The following is a 22,755-nucleotide window of genomic DNA, read 5'->3' on the forward strand; positions in this document are numbered from 1 at the left end:
CCCTAGGTTCACCAGAGCACTGTTTGAAGAGCTCCTAGCAGACTCAGGAAACCAGGCACACCCTGGCAGGAAGAAAACCTTGCCAAGATCTCTGAAAACCATCATGGGCTTTGGCTTTCAGACTGCCCAGTGCAAATGGCGCTGGCCCGGAGAAGCTGGGAAGAGCGCCCTACTGGAAAGACAGGCAGCCCACGGACAGGGCTCAGACATACGGCCTTGGCCCTCAGCAGCCACATGGTCTCTGCACCTGCTGGCTGGGCCCACAGTTGATCACAAGTTCAAGACAGACTTGGGGGCCCTTGGCTGGCCGGGGGTGCCACCTGCAGAGGAGAAGCTGTGCAGGGCAGTTCTCAAAGGCTCAGCCATGGGAGCCTCCTGTGCAAGGGCTGAGGCAGGGGAGGAAACGCCACTGCGGCTGCTCCCAAAAGTCACTATTGCTCTTGGTGGAGGCATTGGGACGCGTCTCTCTTCACTTAATCATTTAGAAATTGTTAACTGAGCACCCACCTGTATAATTCTCACTGTTGCTGCTGCAGAGCTCAAGGCAGCTTCATCTGGGAGAGAAAGGCAGAGAGAATGTGTCCAGGAAGAACCGTGGGAGAGGAGCCCTAAGTTGGAATCAGACCCATGCGGTGTGCAGGTGTGTAGGAGGCTGAACGAAGGCTGGCCCAGGGCCTGGACACCTGACAACGGACATGTCACCCTGAGCCCTCAACCAGCGTGTGCAATGAGGGACTGTCCCTGGATGTCTTTTCCATAACCAAACATTGGATCATTCATCAGCTGATAGTGTGAGGGTTTGGACTGCATCATCCACACTCTCTCTTGCCTCTCCCTGTACACCATAAACGCCCAGCTCAGGGTGACTTTGTTGGGGGAGTTCTATAGTTTGGATATTTGTGTCCCTCCAGAATTCACACTTGCATTTAATCCACATTGTAATGGTATTAAGAGGTGAGGCCTTTTGAGAAGAGATTAAGCCATGAGGGCTCACCCTTGTGAATGGGATTAGTGCCCTCAGATTAAGGTCATTAAATACGAAATGTCCGAATTCGAGTCCAAAGTGTAGTTTATTATATCTCAAACAAGAAGCAGTATAATTAATCAAAGTATGAGCCTAAACTATCTACATAGTTCTGCCATCTTAACAGTAGCTTGTTATGCCCGCAGCAAAGAAACCTGGAGAACGAGTGGCAATGAAACCATGAAAAGCATTTTCCACAGCTTGTTGAGAATTGGATATTTTTCCTTGAAAGAAGTGATCCAAAGCCTGGAAGAAGTGGTAGTCAGTTGATGCAAGGTCTGGTGAATATGGTGGATGACAGAGAGTTTCCAAGTCCAGCTTCTGTAGTTTGAGCAGCATTGTTTGTGCAACATGTGGCCGAGCATTGTCTTGCAAGAGGATCACAAGCATCCTCATCATTTCATCCAATTGGTTGCAGTAGACATCTTCTGTAATCGCTTGACCAGGTTTCATGACGCTGTAGTGGATAATACCACTGGACCACACCAAGAAGACACCATTAGCTTTTTTATGAATATTCAGTTTTGGATTGTGTTTTGGCACTTCATCTTTGTCCAACCATTGTGCTAAAAACCCTTGTGATTGTCAAAAAGAATCCATTTCTCATCACACGTAACAGTATGGTGTGGAAATGTTCACCTTTATGTTGTAACAGCAAAGAAAGGCAAGCTTCGAGATGATTTCTCTTCTGATGCTCATTTAATTCATGCAGAACCCATCTATCCAGCTGCTTTACCTTGCCCATTTGTTTCAAACGGTCCAATATTGTTGGAACAGTAACATCAGACCTTGTTGCTAATTCAGGTGTAGGTTGAGATGGTTTTGCTTCCACTACGGCTTTCAGCTCATCATTACCCACCTTGGTCTCAGGTCACCCACGTGGCTCATTTTCAAGATAAAAATCACCAGAATGGAACTTTTCAAACCATCGACATACTGTGTGTTCATTAGACACATCCTTCCCAAACTCTCCACTGATATTTTGAGCTGTCTGCGCTGCATTGGTTCCACAACAAAACTCATATTCAAAAATAACATGAACGCTTGACTTATCCCTGGTTTCACGAAAATTGCTATAAAAAAAATTTGAAAGATAATCAAGAGCCAAACCATGCATTTGAAAGATTAAGGATGTACCTTCACAATAAACATAAAGCTAGAAGTATCAAAGTGAAATCTCAGAGATGTCAACTGTCAAACTTAGTATTAATGCTTAAGGAAATTGGACATTTCATATTTAATAACCTAAAAGAGGCTTCCAAGAGCTGCCTGGCTCCTCCATTTCTTTTGCCACCTGAAGACACAGTATCTGTCCCTTTTTGCCCCTTTAGCCACATGAACATAGCAAGAAGGTGCAAGTCCTTGCCAGACACTTGCTGGCACCTTGATCTTGGACTTGTCAGTCTCCAGAACCATGAGACATAAATTTCTATTCTTTATAAATTACCCAGTCTGTGTTTTTTTTTTTTTTTTTTTTAACAGCAGCGCAAAGGGACTAAGACAGGTTGGGTGTGCCCTTGTGACCTGTCTTTGCAAAGTTTGCTCTGCACCCTGTGGAGCTTGATAGCAACCAGCTGGGCTCAATCATTAGAAAAAAAAAATTGAATCGTAGCACGGGGGAGGGTGGGAGATTTGGCTATTTTTCTCAGGGCTTTTTTCAGCACCACTTTGTTGTCATGCTGCTAGCATAGTGGTTAACCGTGTGGCTCTTTTGTCCAGAACACCTGGGTTAAATCCTACTCTCTACCTGTGTGACCTTGAGCAGCTGACGTAAGCTGAAAGGACCTACTGTACAGAGTTGCTGTGAGAATTAGGAAAGTTGATGAGTGACAAGGGCTGCTTTCTCCTTCCCATTGATATTATTATTACCGTTAGCCCCAGCAGCCACGGCAGCTACCAAACCTCATACATCAGCCTAACGATCTGCAAGAGAAGGCAGAAGATCCCGTACAACTCCAGGAGCTCACATCTCTGACTTCCAGCTCTGCCAGCAACGTAGCCAACCTTTCTACAGAACTCCCTCCCTGCTACCGTAAAATGGTCCCTCCACAGAGGCTGTCCCCAGGCACAAGGCAGATGGGAGCTCTGTTCCATGTGGCCCTCACCGCAGTGCAGTGACGACACTGTGGCTGAGCACAGGAATTCGGTGCTCAGAGGAGAAGGAGCAGGAGGCTTTGCCAGCTTTCTATCTGCAGGGGAGAGGAACCGAGAGGAAAGGGGAGGCAGGAGGGAAGGTAGGAGCACTTCCTTTTCCTTCCTTCTTCCACCTTGGCATTCGCAGAGCTGGCTTTGCTGACCCGCCGCATTGGAACGCTGCCCTGCTGTAGACATTCGATCCATGCAACGTTAAACAAGTATTTCATGAGGGACAAGGTGACTTCTTCCTTTTTTCACCTATTTTTCTCCTCCCATCCTGGAAGCTGGGGGAGGTGGGCTGGGTGCAGACAAAAGATCATTGTTCTTAAACCTGCTTCATTGCTCAAAGACCAAGAAGGAAAAAAAATGGAAAGAAAAACAGGAAGTATCGTCTCCTTTGTTTTCTCTTTATAAATATAAATGGAACTCTGAAATCAAACTTCAGATGGCACCATGTGATTTCTTCCTTTCCACACGGAAAAATTTTGAATAAAAGATCTGTTTTCTGGATTGACACTTCTGGGCTTTTCCAATCTCCACTAGCAGCAAACTGTGGTCATTTCTGGAAATACGGACGGCAGGACCCCGCCCAGTTTTGCCTTTCCAGGGGTGACGTGTAAAGCTCTTTGGCTCTGCGTCCACAGTGATGGCCTAGGGCAGCGCTGCCCACCAGGACTTTCTGTGGTGATGGACACCTTCTCTAATCTGTGCTGAACACAGGGCCACTGGCCTCGTGTGGCTACTGGGACTGAGCAACCTTATCTTAAATTTAAATCTCAATAGCCACATGTGGTTAGTGGCTACAGCATTGGCTGGTGCAGGAGGGCAATATCAAAACTGCAGGTAGCATCTGCAAGTGTTGACTGAATGCATCACGGGCATAAAAGAGAAAAGAATTAGATCAAAAACTCTGAGGATCAATTTTTCCCTTCCATGGCAGCGGTTTATGTGGCAATGATGTGTTCTGGATATTTGGGATGACCATCTTGGGTTTCATCTTTCAGCTACTTTCTTAAAGAGGAATGAGATCAAGACTACATTTAAAAAAAAAAAGTATTATCTAGTCCAGAGTACATAATATTTCTACCTAGAAGCTCTTCCTTCAGGCCCCAGATCAGAGGGTAAGATAATAATTCTCTCCTAGGATTCTGAGGTGATGACCACGGGGTTTGTTCAGATCTTGGATGTGCAGGAAAACTCTTGAGCCCTGAGGGACAGAGGAGATGGCGGCTGGTTGAGGTGAGCACTGGACCGGCTGCTGGTCACGGTCAGTGCAGTCAGACAGGAGAAACCAACACAGCTGCACCAGGGACTGTGTGGGCACAGTCCCTGTCCGGGGTTCTTCAGGGGCACAAGAGGCTCCGTAGCTGTCCTGAGCCAAAAGACCAAAGAAAAAGGGAAGCCTCGAGGAGAGATGACACAACAGCAGGTGAAAATGCGCCCGCGAGAACTAAGTGCTAAAGAGCATGGGCAGATGGCCAGGAGCAGGGCAGCGAAGGTAGCAGTAACCGCGGCAGCAATGAAGTCTCTGCAGGTCCCGAGAACACGGGGATCGGGCAGGAATTACTGCAGAGGGCAGGCGCAGGGCCCTGCAACCAACAGCACAACAGCGTCAGACGCAAGAGCAGTGGCGAAAACAAACAGGACGCAGACTTGGACGTGGGCATGGGAAGATCTCACCCCAATGAGGAGGAACTGGCTGTTAATGATGCTTGAACACTGCACTGTGTCGGGGATTTTGCATGTAGCATTAAGGCTACAAAGGCAGATGATATTATTCCCATTTTATGAATGAATGAGCCAAGACTTAGAGTGGAGGAGGGATTTAATATTCTCCTGGCTCTGTCTGACTTCGCACCCCTCCTTCGCAGGCTTCCTTTTGAGTTCATGTTTCTCTACCAGGTCTGTAAATGTTGCAAGTCCGTAAGGAGCGCTCTCAAGGTCGATCGAGTCCCCTTCTTTCCTCACCCTCTACTCACTCAGCACAGTATTAACTCCAGAATTTTATCCCCAGCCTGCATCTCTCCTCGGAAGGACAAAATTAACCTAAAGAATGTACGAGGAAGGAATACATAGACATAAACATAAACATTTCTATTTTGTTACTTAGAAAAGCAGAAAGAACAGATACTGTCTCTAAAAGCTGCTTTTAATTTAACAATAAAATGGACAAACCCTTAACTGACCCAATAAAGAACATGGGAGATATCACACAAAATTAGAAATGAGAAAATATTTAGAGAGACCACTCTGCTCAATGCTATGTTCACACTTTGAAAAGCTAAGTGAAAGTTAAATTTTTCTAGGGAAATATTTATTACCAAAGTTCATTTTACAAGAAAGCCTACGAGTAGAGTGACCTGATTTAGCAAATAGAAATTTGAAGTTTAGATAAATAATTTTTCTTAGTATATGTATGTCCCATAAAATATTTGAGACATACTTACACTAAAAAATTATTGGTTGTTATTCTGAAATTCAAATTTAATTGGACATCCTGAATTTTATCTGGCAGCTCTATTAAAACAGATAATTATCATAGGAAAATATTAGGAACTTGTTAAAAGCTTAAAAAGATCAAGATTGGGTAATTTAGGTGAAGTATATGAATCAAATTCAAGCAATACTTTCAGCTCTATTTAAACTATTCCAAAGCATAAAAAAGGATAACAGCTTCTAAAATATTTTTATGAAGCTACAAAGCACTAAAACAAAACCTGACAAGGATAGTAAAAAAATTGTGGGCAAATCTGTTATGAATATTCATGATAAAATCTTAACTGTGATATTAACAAATATTTTCTTTAAAATTGACAGACTTCTAAAGAAATAAAAGCAACTGAGGAAAATTATCAGAAGCATTTTTACTAAGTTTTCTGTATTTTTTCTCAGTCTTAACATGCCTCTCTACATAATGTACATAATTCTTAGCTGTAAGTCATTTGTATAATAGATGTTACTTTCCATAAGCATCTCAGATTCAAACTCATTGTTCCGAAAGTACTAGTCAATGCAATTAGATAAGAGAAAAAAATGAGACATCCATACTTCAACTGAGGAGACAAAATTATTACTACTTTCAGACAATGTAGTTATTTACTTAGAAAGCACAAAATAATTAATTGGAGGAATTCTATTAGTAGCAGAAGTAAGTCAGTTAGGTGAGCTGGTTTCAAAATTAGCATCCACATTCAGTAGCATTTAATAAACTAATAGTATTTGGCTGTAAAATATAGTGGAACAATTTATCTCATTTATAATAGCTTTTATGCTAAAGATTTTATGCTAAGATAAAACACCTAAATATAAATTTAGTGAAAAACATATAGGACCCGATTTTTTAAAAACCTGTAATACTTTAAGTACATAAAAAAATTAAAATGGGCCGGGCACAGTGGCTCACGCCTGTAATCCTAGCACTCCGGGAGGCCGAGGCAGGAAGATCGCTCAAGGTCAGGAGTTCGAAACCAGCCAGAGCAAGAGCGAGACCCCATCTCCAATGAAAATAGAAAGAAATTAGCCAGACAACTAAAAATATATAGAAAAAATTAGCTGGGCATGGTGGCACCTGCCTGTAGTCCCAGCTACTCTGGAGGCTGAGGCAGAAGGATTGCCTGAGCCCAGGAGTTTGAGGTTGCTGTGAGCTAGGCTGACACCATAGCACTCTAGCTTAGGCAACAGAGTGAGACTCTGTCTCAAAAAAAAAAAAAAAATTAAAATGAATAAATAGAAAGACCTATAATATTCTTGGATAGGGAGATTACAATACTGTAAACACATCAATTTATCCCAAATTAACCCATAAATCCAATATGATCCTCATCAAAATACCAAAAGACACTTGGCAACATAGTAAAGTTACCTAGAAATGTAAACTTGGGGAAACTCTATAGATTTCTGTACATACTAAACAGTTTTGGGGAAGATGTGTGAGAAGCTGTTTCTAACATTTACCTCTTGGCAGTGGAAGTGGGGGACAAGGGATTGAGCTGGAGACTTATTTTCCTTTTATAACCATGTACATTATTTGAATTTTTCAGTAGGTACATGTATTACTTATATGATTAAAAGTGGTAGTTGTTTATTTTATTGTTTGTCTTTTCTTTATACAAATGCATGGAGTATAAATGAAATTTGGTTTCGTGCACAGATAGTGTAGCAGTGTAGTCAGGACTTTAGCACATCCATCACCTGAATAATGTGCCTTGTACCCATTAAGTAACTTCTCATCATCCACCCCCTCCCACCCTCTCTGCCCTCTGAGTCTCCATTGTCTGTCATTCCAGTCTTTGTGTCTAAGTGTACACGTTTTTCAGCACCCACTGTGAGTGAGAGCATGCAACATTTGAGTTTCTATGTCTGGCTTGTTTCACTCTCATTATTTGGAAAGAACATTTCCATCATGTAGCGCAGTGATGCGCAGCCCTCGCTGCTCACTGGAATGGTAGCAGGAGCTTTAAAAACACCACATCTCAGCGTCCACCTCCAGATTCTGGCTCAGTTGCCTGGGTGAGGCCCAGGCATCAGCATTCTTAATAAGCTCCGGGCCATCCTGATGTGCGGCCGGGGCTGAGAGCCACTGCTGCCCAGGGACCCATGGCAGAGCTCGCCTCACTTCTGGTTGCAACCCATTGGCCACGAAAACAACTTAATGGGTTGGGACCAGTGTTTGAAAAAACTGAGAAACAAAACCCAAAACAATACAATTGCCCAGACATGTGTGCAGGGTGTGTGTGTGTGTGTGTACGTGTGTGTACAGGGTTGTGATCTAAGACATCTCTCTTTCTGTGCCATGCAGCCAAAACACTGGGAAGCCACTGCCTATGTGATTCAAACGTTTCAGACCTTCTTAAACACTTTATCCACAATTCGTGTGAACTGTTAAAGACTTTTCACAGCTTAAAATGATATGGTAATGCTGATTTTTGTTCGTTCATTTGGTCATTCCATCATTCATTCATCACATATTCAAAAATGAAAAATTCCATGTGTAATTACTTGTGCTTATTACGATGAGCATAATGCCGATGTAACTAAATGCTCAGTAAATGTCTGATGAGTAAATGAATGATTAATCATAAGCTATTCTTTGCCTAGCTTTCCCTAGAGTTATTTTTATAAACTAGTTTTTCTTCTCCTCACCTATCCTCAAGCTCCTAATTAATCAATTACTCTTGGTAGAATAAACCGAGAATACTTGGATAGACATCCTAAGTCCGGTGCCACAACCAAGGCAGGATTTCTTCTTTGCTAATATAGTCACTCAGGTGAGCACTCTGCGTGGCGTGGGTTAGGCCATACACATTCTGGTTATCCCAGGTCACATTGGCCTGGGGGCCTTGCCATGATAGAAGATACTCGAGAAAGATAGAACTGGGAAGAATTATGCTGATATGAGTTAGCTTTATTCAGAGCTAGTTATTTCATTGACATTTCCCAGACTAAAAGTCAGGTCTTTAGAAAACCATTTTAATTCTCTACTTAACCAACTTTACATAAGTGAGCTATTACTTACTGAGTTACTATATTCTCAGCTTTGGGCAAGGTGCTGAAGTAAATATAAAAAAATGTCAGGGTTGCTTAAACCATGTGATACTAAGTATAAGTGAGACAGAAATTCAGATGGGACAGAAATAAATGGAATGGGTTCAATGGAAAATTCTTCAAAGCAAATAGCTAGACACATGGGATATCAAACATGGGAAATACAATAGAACTGCTCAGGTAACACCCTCAAGCTAAAAACTGGATTCTAATTTGCCTAAAGCCTCTTCATTAAGGGGCTTGTTTTGGGTAACATTGTACAAACCATCAACAAAATAATGGTCTTTGGAAGTTGTGTTTGAGCACTAGCAAGCTCCTTATGTTCACCCTGGCCAGTCACTGCTGAATGACTCAATGGCTTTCTGAGCTGTTTCCACCTTGTGTCCCATAGATTACACTTTTGCAAGAGCTGACATGGACATAGAGTGAAAATATCTACGGTATCCTTAATTTTAGTAGAAACAAGACAGGTCAGAGTGACACAAGCTGGCTTCTGCAGGACCATTCACAGATAAGGCCAGGCTTCCCAACAGGGTGTACGGCAGTGAAGGTGAAGGACGAAGATTGGGGAAAAAGTCAAAGTATTAGTAGAGGCAACTTGAAAATTTCAGAGTTAAAAACCTAAATACACAAACTAGAAGAAGGGGGAGTTAGTCCAGAAAAAAGACTGAAAGGTCATTTCATTAGGGTCTTCAAAAATATATAAAAGATGATTTTAGAGGAACAGGAGAGACCAACTGTTTTATAGTTAAGCAGAAGTTTGAAGGATTAAAGCTGGATTTGAAAAAGTCTTTCCTCCCTCTCTCCCTCACCATACAGTTGTTAATTATGAAATTCTATTTACCCAGCATGTGCAATGCACTGTGCTAGCTAGCACTTAGAAGGGTGGAAAACTTTACAAGACATAATCTTTCTCTTCAAGGGACTGCATTGAATGAGTCCCTGAAGGAGATTGTATAATTGCTTTTCCTGGGATTTTTTTCAGGAATGGAATAGTGAAGACGAGTGTGATCATATAACCCAACTATTCAAGTCATCTTCTATTCACCTATTCATGTCCAGGTCTTCATCAAGGTTGAGAAAACTCTGAGGTTGCTTCTGAGGAGGATGTGCATAATGATTTATTGTCTATGGAGAAATGGAAAAAATGGATTTGGGGGAACAAATGCTTTTTACTGGGTTAAAACCAGTACAAAATGGAGTGCATAACTTGAAGTTTAAAGTTTCTAAATCAGCGAGCCCTTTATTTCTTCATTGTTTCCTCCTGGAGGCAGACATTCCAATTGTCTGCACATAATGCAGACTGAATTGTGAAATTAAGTTTCTGTCAACCCAACTCTGCTAAGAGTAGTCACAAGTTCCAAGTGATTTCTCAAGTTTCAAACAACTACCCAGACATGCAAAATTGGTCTTCTCCCAAAAGATTGTGAATAGCAGCCCGCTCCAAGCTCAGATCTTGACAAACTGTTATAACTTGCAGACTCTTCCATTTAAGAGGACTTGCCTAGAGCAAAATAAATAAAAAATAAATAAGCAAACAAATAAACAAAATTGCTTTTGCTAAAATAGTGCATCCTTTAAAGCTAAGCAATTCTCAAGTTAACATGCACCAAAATGACTAATTTGAAAAATGTGCCCTGTGTGGGCATTGACAATAGTTGTAATGCAACACCTAGTCTAGGTTCTTGGTGTTGACTTACACCAAGTTTTCTCACCTGACCAGACATCATCAAGATGTTATCCTTTTTAGTTCAATATCATACCAGCTCTCAAAACACATTATTAACCTTTAGCTACCCTACTGGAGGGCTGTGAGAATCAAACGTGTTAGCTGGATAATTTTTAGGGGTGGCAGGATTACCAAGCATAGCTATGTGAAAACATATTCTTGTTTAAAATTCTTATGTATGCATAATAAATATTAGAACACCACTGAGCTAAAATTAATGAGTCTGTATTTAAAGCCTGGCAGTATTTAAAATGACCTGCCTGATGACAATTTTAGTTAATCACATTAGAAGTATATCTGATTACTTCTAGCTAATTGCTACTTATAATCCAGGGGGCAAAAGGTCTAAAAACTTCCAGGTAACAGGTTACTTAATTGCTAACATCAAACTGGTACTTAAAATACACACTCTTGAGCCACTTAATTAGCAATGTGTAATGACAGGTACCTCTTTGTAGAGGTATGAACATCTCCACAGTTTACTATGGCAAAGCATGAACAAAAACCTAAAAAGAATTACAGCACACCCAGGTGTGTGCAGGTACATGTCGCGTGACTCGAGTACCTAAATGCCAGGGGCTCCACCCAGCCGCACCAGCTGACCATCTTGTCTGCCATCTGTGGATGAGCTAAGCCATTTCTCCATCATGAGACCCTAGACTTTCCTCTCTTTATTCCTCCTCTATTTATCTTCATATTTTTATGCTTATTATTTATTGCTTATGTCTAACCACTTAAATTTTAGCTTTATGAAAGGAGAATTTTTATTTGTTTTGTCCAGAGATACATCCCAAATGCTGATAGAGCCTGGCACGTGGTGGGCTCTCGGTAAGTATTTCTTGAATACATGGATTTAATAATTTCCACAAAGGACAGACAGGGACGTCTGTACAGGTGAATTTGTTGATTCATTTAAGGAAAATTTTAAAGTCTATATGGATGTGTATCTGTGATATTTTTCCATCTACTCTTAAACTTAACTTTCCCAGCCTCAAAGGCACTGGGGTAAATCTCTTTCAGGGTCCAGGAAGGACAACTGCAGGTTTCAAACTGACGGTAACAAGGGCTTGTGAAAGACAAAGCTATTTTGAAAGAAAGGAAAGCTGGTTGTTCACTTTGCAAATTGGTTGAAAAATGAAAAGGAAAAAAATTCAGTTACCAATACCAAGTAACCGGTCTGATAAATCTTCCCGTAATAAACTGATTTTTGACTGGCTTGTTGACTCCTTTTGTCGGAGAGGACGGGCCAAATGAAATTCTAGTTGCTGCTTCTTGGAAAAAAGAAAACCACCAAACCTCCACTGATTTCTGAAGCAAACTGTCAGAGCAGCTCCTAACCTCAAATCACGGAGCAATTTACAGAGAAACAACTGCCTGCACGGGAGCCAGACGCCACACGTGTCCAACCCATTCCCACGGCCAGCGACGGAGGCATTCGTGCATCTTTGGCTAGAGATCCTGTAAAAATACCCTTGTTTTTCTTTTTTTAAAAAATAAAACTGAGCTCAAATTAACACTAGTTCTTGATATTTTTTGCCTTCTGAAAGACTGTTTAGACCCCAGCATAAAACAACTGATGCATGTATGACAAACAATCCCCACGCGTATTGAGTACAGCGGCTCCTAGCTGCAGTGCAACAATCGCAGTTCAATCCATTGTGGGAACATCCGGGTTTAACCTGGGATTTCCCAGCACTTTGTGTTCTTCATGCATCAGTTTGCTTTGGTGCCTCGATTCCCAGATCAAAGGGAACAATCTAATTTCAAACTGAAGTTAACGGGAAATTGATGGGTGTTGCCTTATGGACAAAACGTAGCACGGAACACCTAATCTGATCCCACGAAATAAAATTATTTGGAGAAAAATAAATTAACTCTCAATATTTTCAATGCAAAGTTTCATTTCTCCATTGCCTGTTTAATGGTTGTTCTTAAACCTTAGCACCGTCCCTGACCTGCCTCCATTTCTCTGTCATTCCTGTGCGCCACCATTACAGTGCCTGGGACATCTGTGGCTTTGCCCCTCTGCAACTGTTGCCCCCAGGGTAGGGACACGAAGGGAGGCACACGCATGCTGGCCACGCGATGCAGTCCTCTGCTGTCATCACGGGAGAGCTGAGCCATCACAGCTGCCCGGCTGCCCTGCGGACGCCCCTGCACATCCCAGCCTGGTGTTCGGCAGTGGCAGCAGGGGTGTGTCTTATTGCTCACTGGATTCAAAATCCAGCACCTGCCTGAAAGGGATCTATCGTGCAGAGACTTGGAAGCAAGCAATTTCACTGAGAAATCATGTTGCTGGTCACCAAGTCACCAAATGGCTCAGTTGGCAGATCTATGCATTTAACTGGAGTTTGAGTTGACTGGATTTCATTTTGTCTTCGCAGGATCAGTGCAACGAATGAGTCTGGCCAGCCCAGCCTCCTGCTGTGGCTGGAGAAGGAAGGGCAGAGAGACAGAGACTGAGAGTATAACAAGAATGTACTTTTGAAGAAAGATGTCTTATGAATGTCTTATTAATGAATATGTCTTATTAATGAATATATTATTCATTAATATATTTATTCATAGGAAGAACATATTTATAAAGATTCTGAATATTCAAAAATCTATCAACAATTATATTCTTCATGAATATATTTATAAGAATAAGTTTTTAAGAGGAATATATTTATAAGAGAAAATATTCATGAAGAACATATTCTCGAATATTAAGAATATATTCATCGGAACCCTTCAAATTCAAGCACATAGTCTTCAGCCCTAGGAATTGCAGAGACAAATTGAATATTCCTTAAAATGATAGGAAGCAAAACTCAACATTACAAAAGCAATAGGCAAATGTGGCAAGTCGGCCATTTGACAGGTGGTTAAGAAACGCTTCTAGATCCTGCAACTGGCCAGGCACAGGGCTCGGTACTCAACCCTGGGCTTCCCTCCAAAGCCCGAGTACTTTCCACTACTCTTCATGCCTCTGACCCTTACTCAAAAGGTGGGGAGTCTATAGATAAAATGGCTCATCCACGAAATCCCAGGTACGTTTGACAGTCATCTCTCAGCAAGGGAAGGAGGTAGTGAGGTGGAATCCTGTGTTAACAAGGAGTCAGTTACTTGTGTCGTTACTCTTGGAAACTTTAGGACGTGGATCCTATGAGGTCAGGATTTCTAACCACAGAGAGAAAACAGTGTTCAGAGACTGTTAACGATAGAATTTTTTTTTTTTTTTTGAAATGTCCTAGGGCTGTTGGAAGTGAGAGAAATTTATTTTTGCAAGTTATCTGAAATTACAGGCATTCAAAGACTCCGGTCTCAGAAGTCCTAAGCTCCCTTAGGATTCTTGCTAATGATCTAATTTCCAGCATCATGGTGTGTACTTATGATTGTGTCGTACCAATGGTCCTTTGGGGGAACTCTTTCTAATAATCTAGAAGCCTGTATTTCTTGAAGCCCTGTTGGCAATTTTTTGCCCCGTCCCTGGCTCAACTAACATTCCAGGTGGGGACCAGGAAAAGAGGAGAGGACGAGGCTGAGGCTGGTGCCCGGGCAGTGAGGCCCTCCCCTCACCGGTCCTTGCACCGCCTGTCATTTCTGGATGCTGCTTGGCCCCTGGCGGGGTGTGTGTGTGGGGTCTTCCTGGCAGAGGGAAAGACTTCAACTCTGAATGTTTCTAACCTTCCTGGAGAGCACCGGGGGAGGGGAAGGGAAACTGGTTGGAGTGGAAGCTGCACGTGGGCAGAGCTGAGTCCAGGGCAGTCCAGGCCCCTTAACATCACCCCAGGTCTGCCCTCCGTGCTCCTGGGCCTCCAAAGAAGAGTCACACTGAGAAGGGTGCATCTTGTGGGGTCCTTGCAGGCTGGGACAGGCGTGATGCAAAAACCTAAGCGGTTTGTACATGGGCGATTCCTGGAAGCTTGGCCCTCGGTCCATGTAAAGAAATGAATAGCTGGGGCTGTGGTTTCCTGACACCTACTTAGTGGCTACTCTTAGGTGACAGCACCTTATGTGTGTTATGTTGTTCATACGCACAAACATGCACGCATCCCTAAAATTAAATATGAAAAACCTTTGGTATAGGCATTATTTTCTCATTTTGCAGAGAAGTTACAGTTATTTAGGAAGTTGCAGAGCTGGTGTTTGCATTTGAGTCTGATTGGCTTGCTTCACTCACTGATGCAACATGTGACTGTGTTCCGATTAAGTGCCGGATACCACACCAAGTGCTAGGAAGAAGTGATGCACATGCCACACCGTCATTGTCCTCGCTGATCTTCTGGACTAGCAGGGAGAGGCAAACAAGTAATAGCAACAAAGAGTGAGCAGCAACAGGAAGGGCGGCGCAGGTTGCTGGGGCTGTGGGGCAAGTTGGGAACCTCACTGCGAAGGTGTCCAGGAAGACCCCTGAGGAAGAGGGAAGAGGAGAGGAAAGAACATCTCAGGCAGAGGGACCAGCCAGTGCAAAGGCGAGAGTCCTAAGAACAGGGTGGGTCTAGAGAAAGGAAGAAATTCAGTGCAAATCCAGCCTGAATGTGCGGGGGTGCAGAGATGCCTGCAGGCGGAGGCAGGGCCGGGCTGTGGGCGTCTGCAGTGTACAAGGTCCTGCACAAACCCGCTGTCGAGAGCCGGCTGTGCAGAGCCTTCCCAACTCCAGTGAGGTGTGGTAGAAGAATAATGCCACAGAAATACAGAGTCAGGGGATTTTGGTTCCCTAGATTGGGCAGCTACTCATGATGGCATCGTTCACTCAGATGAGGAATATTGGGGTGAAGGGGGGTCACCCAAGCTCCCAGTGGAATACATCAAGGTCGAGCTACGTGGGTGACAAAGTGGGGGTGTCCAGCAGGTAGCTGGATACTGGATAAATCTCTTTCTGATTGCAACAGTTCAACTCTATTTTGGCTTGGTATTATCCATCCTGTTCTAGGTCCTTCTGCTGAAATTACATGCATTAAATACACAACCACAAATCTCAGGTCTCCCATGGAGGACATACAATGGGCAATTTTGAGATTCTTATTAATTAAAAAACCTCTAATTTAATCTGTCAAAGTATTAACACTTAAACCTACTTCCCTAGGAAAATATATCTCAAGGAACATGGTACTCAAAAACGCCTGACTTCTTTGCTTGCTTATGCAGGCAGAATTATCCATGTTCTCTGTAGCTGAGAAAAAACAGACTCCAGGTTGTGGTGTGGGCACAGGCTATGACAACATATTCATTAAAGTAGTGAGTTATAGGTATTATCTGTTTATTACCATTTAAAATATATTAAAATTTTAACATAGCAGAAGCAGAGATTTTAATTGCACGTGGCAGTCTACAAAAAGCCAAACAAAACAAAACAACAAACAAAACTCCATAGAAACAAAATGTACAACAACTAATAATATATTAAAATTCCATTTAGGTAAGGATGTAACATATGCACACCTCTTCAAGAAGATTTTTATTTCTTCAGTGACCCAACGTTTGAGAAATTCTCTAAGCAGAATCAAACCATACCATTCCTAATGAGGCACATGGGTACAGTCAGGTCTGAGTCTTTTTTTGTATCTCTTCCCTTTCTTTCTCTACCCAAAATGGTGATCGCCACCTCCATGAGGGCATTTGTAGCTGTTTCCACGTGTAAGGGTAGTAAGAGGTCTAATAAGAGAGGTCTTTGCCTTTCAAAACTGTGGGACTGACTCTACACAACTTAAGTCAAAATACAATCACGTATAAAAAAACAGATAAAGTCTGATAACAGATCAGAATTTTTCAGACAAAGATTAGATACCAAGCTCCCTACTGTGGAGATCTTCCCTTTCGATGGTGTGTCTCTGTCTGTATAGATGTACACAAGGCCCCAGAGTAGCACAGCTCCCCATCACACAGATGTGGACAGATCGCAGGAGAAATTGTGGGGGGGATTTCTATGCAGGTGGGTGTCTGGCCCACCAGCCAATGCCAACGTTGGTGCAGAGTCCCCCGAGGCCATGCTGCTGGTGGAGGGTCTCGCCAGCTTTTGGGAGTGCCCCCTGCCTGTCCTCTCCTTACACCTGGGCACACTCCTCCTAGGTGATAGGAAGCCTTGGGAGCACAACCGAGAAATGGTTAATGGAACAAAAAGGAGAATTATGAATTATGAAAACATGTGCTCATTATTATTATTATTTTAAGATTCACACTTTCCTGAGTAAAGTACACTAAAATCTCACATGAAGTCTTTTTAAAGCACCACGCCTCTAACTCTTAGACTCACTGCGCCCAGATGGCAGATCTGAGCCAACCTTGTTCTGGTGAAAATGTTAACAATGTATTTATGAATACTGTCTTTCTAATATCTTACCACTTGAGAGTCTTCTGCTTGTAAAATGGAAAATGGTTTCTTTTATAGTGAGGGAAAAGAACAAAGGTGCATGTGTGGGCTTCTTTGGTCTGTCTGTTGCAAACACATCAGAGCTGAAAGGATCCCACCAAAAATAACGATGTTCGTAAACCCAAACCCAAACCTGAACACGTGCCTAAGTCTCTGAGTCACTGGCACTTGATCAGTCGTCAAGATCCTCCAAACATATAAACCACAGACGATTTATAACGTCCAGATTAAATGTGGATATGACCAGGGGGACATTAAAATCAAATTAATGTGCTCCAACTTATTGCTGAGACAGCGCAGGTCCTGGTGCCAGCGTGCGTTCGGGGAGCGAACTCATCCCCTGACTTCCTGGTCTGAGACGATGTCTTCTGTGAGGTCCTGGGAATTCCTGAACATCAGGATAGAATTATAAATCTTCAGTGCTGGACCCAGTTTGATCTTCATTACTTTGACAATGTCTGTCTGTGTCAGGAGCAGGAAGGCTTTGCCATCGATCTGCTGCAAATAAATAAAAACACATAAAAATATCCTGCCAATAAAGCTTGTTTATTGGTCAATAACTCCTGGGAGCTGAGTGTGACATTGAGCTCAGTAGCAAGAGAGGATGAAGGTGTCCCTCATACGGCTTAGCCCCGACAATCACTCAACTCCATTTTTTTCTTCCAGCACTTTGAGGTTAAGTTAAATGAAGAAGGTGATTATTCTGTTAAATATGAATTCAATATACATTATCTGTTCCCAGGCTAAATTTCTATTGTTATGTTTTAAAAATCTTGGCCTGAATTTGTATCAAGAGCCTCCATGAATTTTTCTCAAGAGAATAGTGTGCAATGTGTGTATTCTAGTATTATTTATAGTAGTGAAATATGGCAAACAACCCAGTGTTGAATAATAGAGAAGTAAAAGAATTATGGTATAGTCACAGGATGGGCTACTATGCAGTCACTAAAATTCATGTCTCAATGAAACATTTAATGATTTGGAAAACGCTTCATAAATCATTAAGCAACAAAACATGATATGATGATCTCAGTTTTAATTTGTAAAATTAAATATGCGTGACTGCATATATATGCATACATATTCAAAATATTTGAAGTCTTCACACCAAATGTTAATGGAAATTATCTTTGGCTGATAGAACAGTGGTTAGTTTTTATTTTCTCCTTTTAACTTTCCAATATTTAAAATTTTTTCTATAATAAATGCCATTATAAGCAAAAATACATACAAAATAAATGTCTTATATATGAACTTCTAAAACATACTGTGAAACGGGCTCAGAATGATTCCTGGCTCCAGATGAGCAAGTTCCGGGTCTCTGACGATGGCGTGGGTGGCGCTGGATGTGTTAACTAATATGATTGTGATCAGGACACACGGTGCATGTGTATCGAATCATCACATTATGCACTCTGAATATATTCAACCTTTACTTGACAATTTTTTTTAAATAAAAAAAATACGGTGATCTACAATGTGACAGCTGTCCTGAGATGCCTGTGATGGCAAACGGCCACTGTGCAGGCTGCTTTTCCACAGGTTCTGGGGGCCCCAGTGACCTCAGACCTTGACCCCTGGGGACGCCGGAGTGCCCGGCACCTGCCTGAGACAGCCTGGCTCAGGTGACTCCTGGCTCTGGCACTGAGAAGACAGGCATGGAAGGGTTTTCCATGGGGACACCAGTCCATGAACTTGGTAGCATGGCTCAAACCTTTTAACACTTAATAATACAAGCCCCAGGTGTCAATGTCCTACTGATAGGATTATCCTTGGACCCCTGGGGTGAAGTTTTAAAGTTTTACCAGTTAAAACGTTTTTAAAATCTTCCTGTGCATTTATGCTATCTTGTCTGATGAAGACTCGCCCATCTAGAGAAGGGAACACAGTTCCCACGGGACAAAGAACACATTCCCCAAAGCAGAGGAGACAGAATATGCCCACTTCCATTCCCTGACCTGGGCTCAACTCCAGCATTCTCAGGCAAAAATTGCTGGCCAAATAGCCAGTTATCCTAACAATATGGTAATGGTGGTGATGATGGTAACAGCTGACATTTATAGAGCTGTAATAATCTATTATCTGTGTTTGATCCTCCCAACAACCCCTTAGGGTGGATGAAGAAAGCTGGGATTATAGGCTTACTGACTTGCCAAAGTCACACAACTTCTAAGAGGGAAAGCTGGGATATCAGATAAAGCTGTCAGACCCCAAAGGAGACCCTCTGCTGCATATTGCTGCCTTACTTAGGTCCCCCTCTGGGACCAGAACTGGGCTCAGTACCTGAAACACACTAATCCTAAGCGTTAAAGCCCCCTCATGTAAGTTTGTGTTTCAGAACGGAGGGATAGGAGAAGTTCAGGGATCTGCCCGAGGTGACATTGCCGGTGAGAGCCAAGTGTAAGCACTTGGACCTGCAGAAAGCCACTCCTTCTCCTCACCAGGCAGGGACTCACTGTCCAGATAGCTCTTGGCTGTCGCTACCTGTAGAGCACGCACTGTATTTCGAGGCTGGGGCGACTGTGCCCAAGCAGCGCTGAGCTCAGGTGGAACCAGGCGAAGCTGAGGCTTCCACTGGCAGCTGCCCAAGCTGGTGACATCTGACCCTGATGCTCAGTTCCCTGCTGCACTTGGAGGGGCCCAGGACCCAAAACTTCACGAGTATTTCCTCTGAACCACGCACGCTCTGAACCAACAAAGGGAGAGGCCTGTGCTCTTTCCTGAGTCTCTAGGAGGGCAGTTTTCTTGGAGAGTTCTAGAACAAGAACTGAGGCTCTGGATTCAGATGGATATAGGCTGAACCCAACTCTGCCCTTTTCTTGCTCTGCCCACCCTTCCTGAGCTGTGGCTTCTGCATGGGTAACCGGCTGCCATTGCGCAGTTGTTATGAGGATCAAAGGACAATGGCTGCTGGATGCCTAGCGCAGCGCCTGGTGCATGGCAATCACTAGCCTTGCTATCTGCATGGTTATTCTGTAGCTGGTCCAGTCTCCAGGGGCCCTGTGGCTACGGATACTAATTCTAGAAAATATGTTAAGCAGTTTAGCACATTCCCAGGTGGGAAGCAGAAACCCTGCAGAAGGATTTGGGGGCTTCTCTGTGTCCCTCTGGAAGCAGGTGCAGGGCAGAGATAGCCAGGACAGCCCCATCCTCCCCTCTACTTCCCCGGTGCAGTCCCAAGGAGGGATTCCTCCCTTGTCCCAGTGTGGCTAAAAGCCACCAATGCAGAGGCTTTGTGACACCCGCAGGTATTAATTATCTTGGTCATGTTCTTGTCCACCAAACAGCGTATTTACTGGGCATGCTGTACCAGCCAAATGCCATGGCCTTTGTGACAAAGCACAGCTAAATATCAGAGGACCCTCCCGGTTCCCCCTGCACTGCTGGGCTCTGTTCTGCAGGACCCCGTTCTCCTGCCTCCCCAAACTGCTTCTCTTTACACTTTGGTAAATGGGAAAAAGCACTTCTGGGTCTAGAAGTATAGAAATATATATAATTTTTACATTTCTTACCTCTTTCTTAAAGCACTTGGCATGCTCGTCGCAGCCCAGAAGAGACTGTACAAACTCAGCCACCTACAGCACAAAGTGAAATTATTAAAACACGCACCTGAAATAATTTGGGGGTTGTAGTAATGTAACACTGGAGTAAAATATACTTCAAATCCCTCAAGCAGCTGGGATTTAAATCATAGCTATCGAGTCACATTAGCATTTCTCAGCTCAGAAATCAGCCAGGCCCAGCCTCTTCTCTGTCCTCTTATTACCAGGCTGACCTAAGTGGGGCTGTGATATAATGATGACAATGACAGCTTCTACCTCCCTGGAGCTCTGGCATTCTGGAAGCTTCCTGTCTCTGATTCTCCTGACCACCCTGCGGGGTCAGTGAGGGTGGGGCGCCGGCCTTGAGGGGCAGTCATCACAGTGACCTTCACGAGTGAAGACCTGCTCACTCGCTTCCAGGCAGACCCAACGGCAAGGTCCCCTCTTGCTCCCCTCTGCGTCCCCTGGACCCCACATGGTTCTGGCAGGACACAGGAACTCCATGCACCTACGATGAGCTGAATTCCCACAGAAATAACGATGAAGCTGAAGCCCAAAGAGTCATAATAACTTGCCCAAGGCTGTACGTGGCCAGTAAGTAGTAGAGATGGTGCTGGAACTTAGGTTTTCTATCCTCAAACCTCCAGTCCTGGAGAATCAGTCTCTTCAGTGAAACTTCCTACCCTCAACCTCTCCCTCCCTCTCCATCCCAACATGCCCCCAAATTCCTTTCAATGAGAGGGAGCTCAGGCCAAGATCTGGCTGTCAGCTCAGGGAGCCACTGAGTGCTCCCCGCAGACACTTTTGGGGTGCTGGCTGAACAAACATGATGCAGCATAGACTCCCAGCAACAGAAACGACAACTGGGTTTGGGGCGCTTCTGACCGGGTCTGGCACTGTCACAGCGTGGGTGACAGGCAAGCCGGAACGCAACAGCAAGTGTGATCTTGGGGGTGATGTTTGTGGGAACTGTCTTTCTGTTTCTTTCTTTTTGACTCTCTGCCTCTTGTGTGCACGGGCCCTTCTCCTCTCTCCAGTCTCACAGAAGGTCCTCAAGAGGACCCGAGAGCTCAGGCTCTTGTGCTGACAGGTTCCACCTCCACAGAGCTCTGGGAGTGCTCTCTCCCTCCACGACCTTCCAGGAGAAGTCAGAGGACGTGCCCCTCTCCATGCAGCATGGAGCACCAGGCTTCCCTGATCCCGGGCTATACACAGAGCAGCCAACACCCGCAGGGTGCACCCGTGGGCCAGACACCCGTGTGCCCTCCTGAGCTCTCTCCTCTGTGGTCTCACAGCTGCATTTAGTCTGCAAATGTGAAGAGCGCAGAATATCTTCTGTTTAGGGGTCTGACAGCTGTATTTAGTCTGCAGATGTGAAGAGCGCAGAACGTCTTCTGTTTAGGGGCAATCAGCGTGTTGGTGTCTGCTTCATTCACCTCTGGCGCTGCAGGTATATTTTAGCATGAGTCATTTTACAATCATCCTTTGCAAGTGTGGGATGGTAAGGCTTGCATAAAACCCTCCTGAACCAGTCACCGTGCTGCTGTGCAATGCCACCTCCTGGCCCCAGGGTCACCTGGGCTGGTGCGCTGTCCTGGGCTCTGCGCATCGGATCCCAGGAGAACCCGGCACTCTGGCAGTGCACAGGCGAAGGATGCCGAGTCTGCTTGCTGCAGTAACATGGTTTCCTTTTCCTAGGTGAGCAGGAAGCATGGAACAAGGGTTTGGTATTTGCAGGGAGCTGGTGAAAGCCAAGGGATGGGCAGCTGCAGGGACAGGGCAGCTGGGGCAGGTGACAGCAGCGCCAGTGGTGATGAAGTGTGGTCTCCAGGGTGTCTCAGGCCAGGACACGGAGGGGGCTGGCTCTGTCACGCTCCAAGCCGCTCTTCTGGCCACAAATGTCCCAACCCTGGCTGCGTGTGAGGACTCTTGCTGGGTGCTGGGAGGGCGGCTCCTGTGAGCAGCTGGGCCGGAACTTCCCATGAGTTGACGTTTGACTAGTGGGGGTAGGATCCACTGTGGGAAGGGGTGGGGACAGGAAGCTTATCCCCCGCTGTGGCACCTGGTCAGATGTGCTGGCATCCCTGAGAGAGGAGGAAGGCTGTGGGCCTCAGGGAGGGACGCCCGCATCTCAGGTGGGAACTCAGAGGGCGTCACAGAGAAGGTGGTGGCTGAGATGGTCACGGTGGAGGTGCAGCATCCCCACTGGTGGTGACCTTGGGTGGCCGGGTGGAAAGGAACTTCCAGGCATAGAGCATCCCAGGAGCAAGCCCAGGAGCAGGACAGCACAGGACAGGCGTGAGCAGGGGGGTGTCAGTGGCGGGAGCTGAGGAGCGGATGGGGGTGGTGGGGAGGGAGGAGGGCGGTGTGGTCTCCAGGCGTAGGTCTGCGCTTCCTGGGCAGGGCAGGGAGCAGGGACCCCGGT

The 22,755-nt window shown here is 44.5% G+C and overlaps 1 protein-coding gene across 2 annotated transcripts in view; it reads right to left on the bottom strand.

The window, feature by feature from the left end:
• Nucleotides 1-17,089: 17,089 nt before the first annotated feature.
• Nucleotides 17,090-22,755, bottom strand: part of L3MBTL4 (L3MBTL histone methyl-lysine binding protein 4) — a 339,453-nt gene continuing 333,787 nt past the window's right edge. For both annotated transcript variants that reach the window (XM_069468253.1, XM_069468254.1), the window contains 2 exons: nucleotides 20,301-20,363; nucleotides 17,090-17,286 (listed from right to left, as the gene is read on the bottom strand). In XM_069468253.1, the coding sequence (XP_069324354.1) occupies nucleotides 17,122-17,286; nucleotides 20,301-20,363 (228 nt within the window). In that variant the 3' untranslated portion in view covers nucleotides 17,090-17,121. The remainder of the gene's footprint in view (nucleotides 17,287-20,300; nucleotides 20,364-22,755) is intronic.

This window comes from Eulemur rufifrons, chromosome 5, assembly GCF_041146395.1.
Source record: "Eulemur rufifrons isolate Redbay chromosome 5, OSU_ERuf_1, whole genome shotgun sequence".
Classification (NCBI taxonomy): domain Eukaryota; kingdom Metazoa; phylum Chordata; class Mammalia; order Primates; family Lemuridae; genus Eulemur; species Eulemur rufifrons.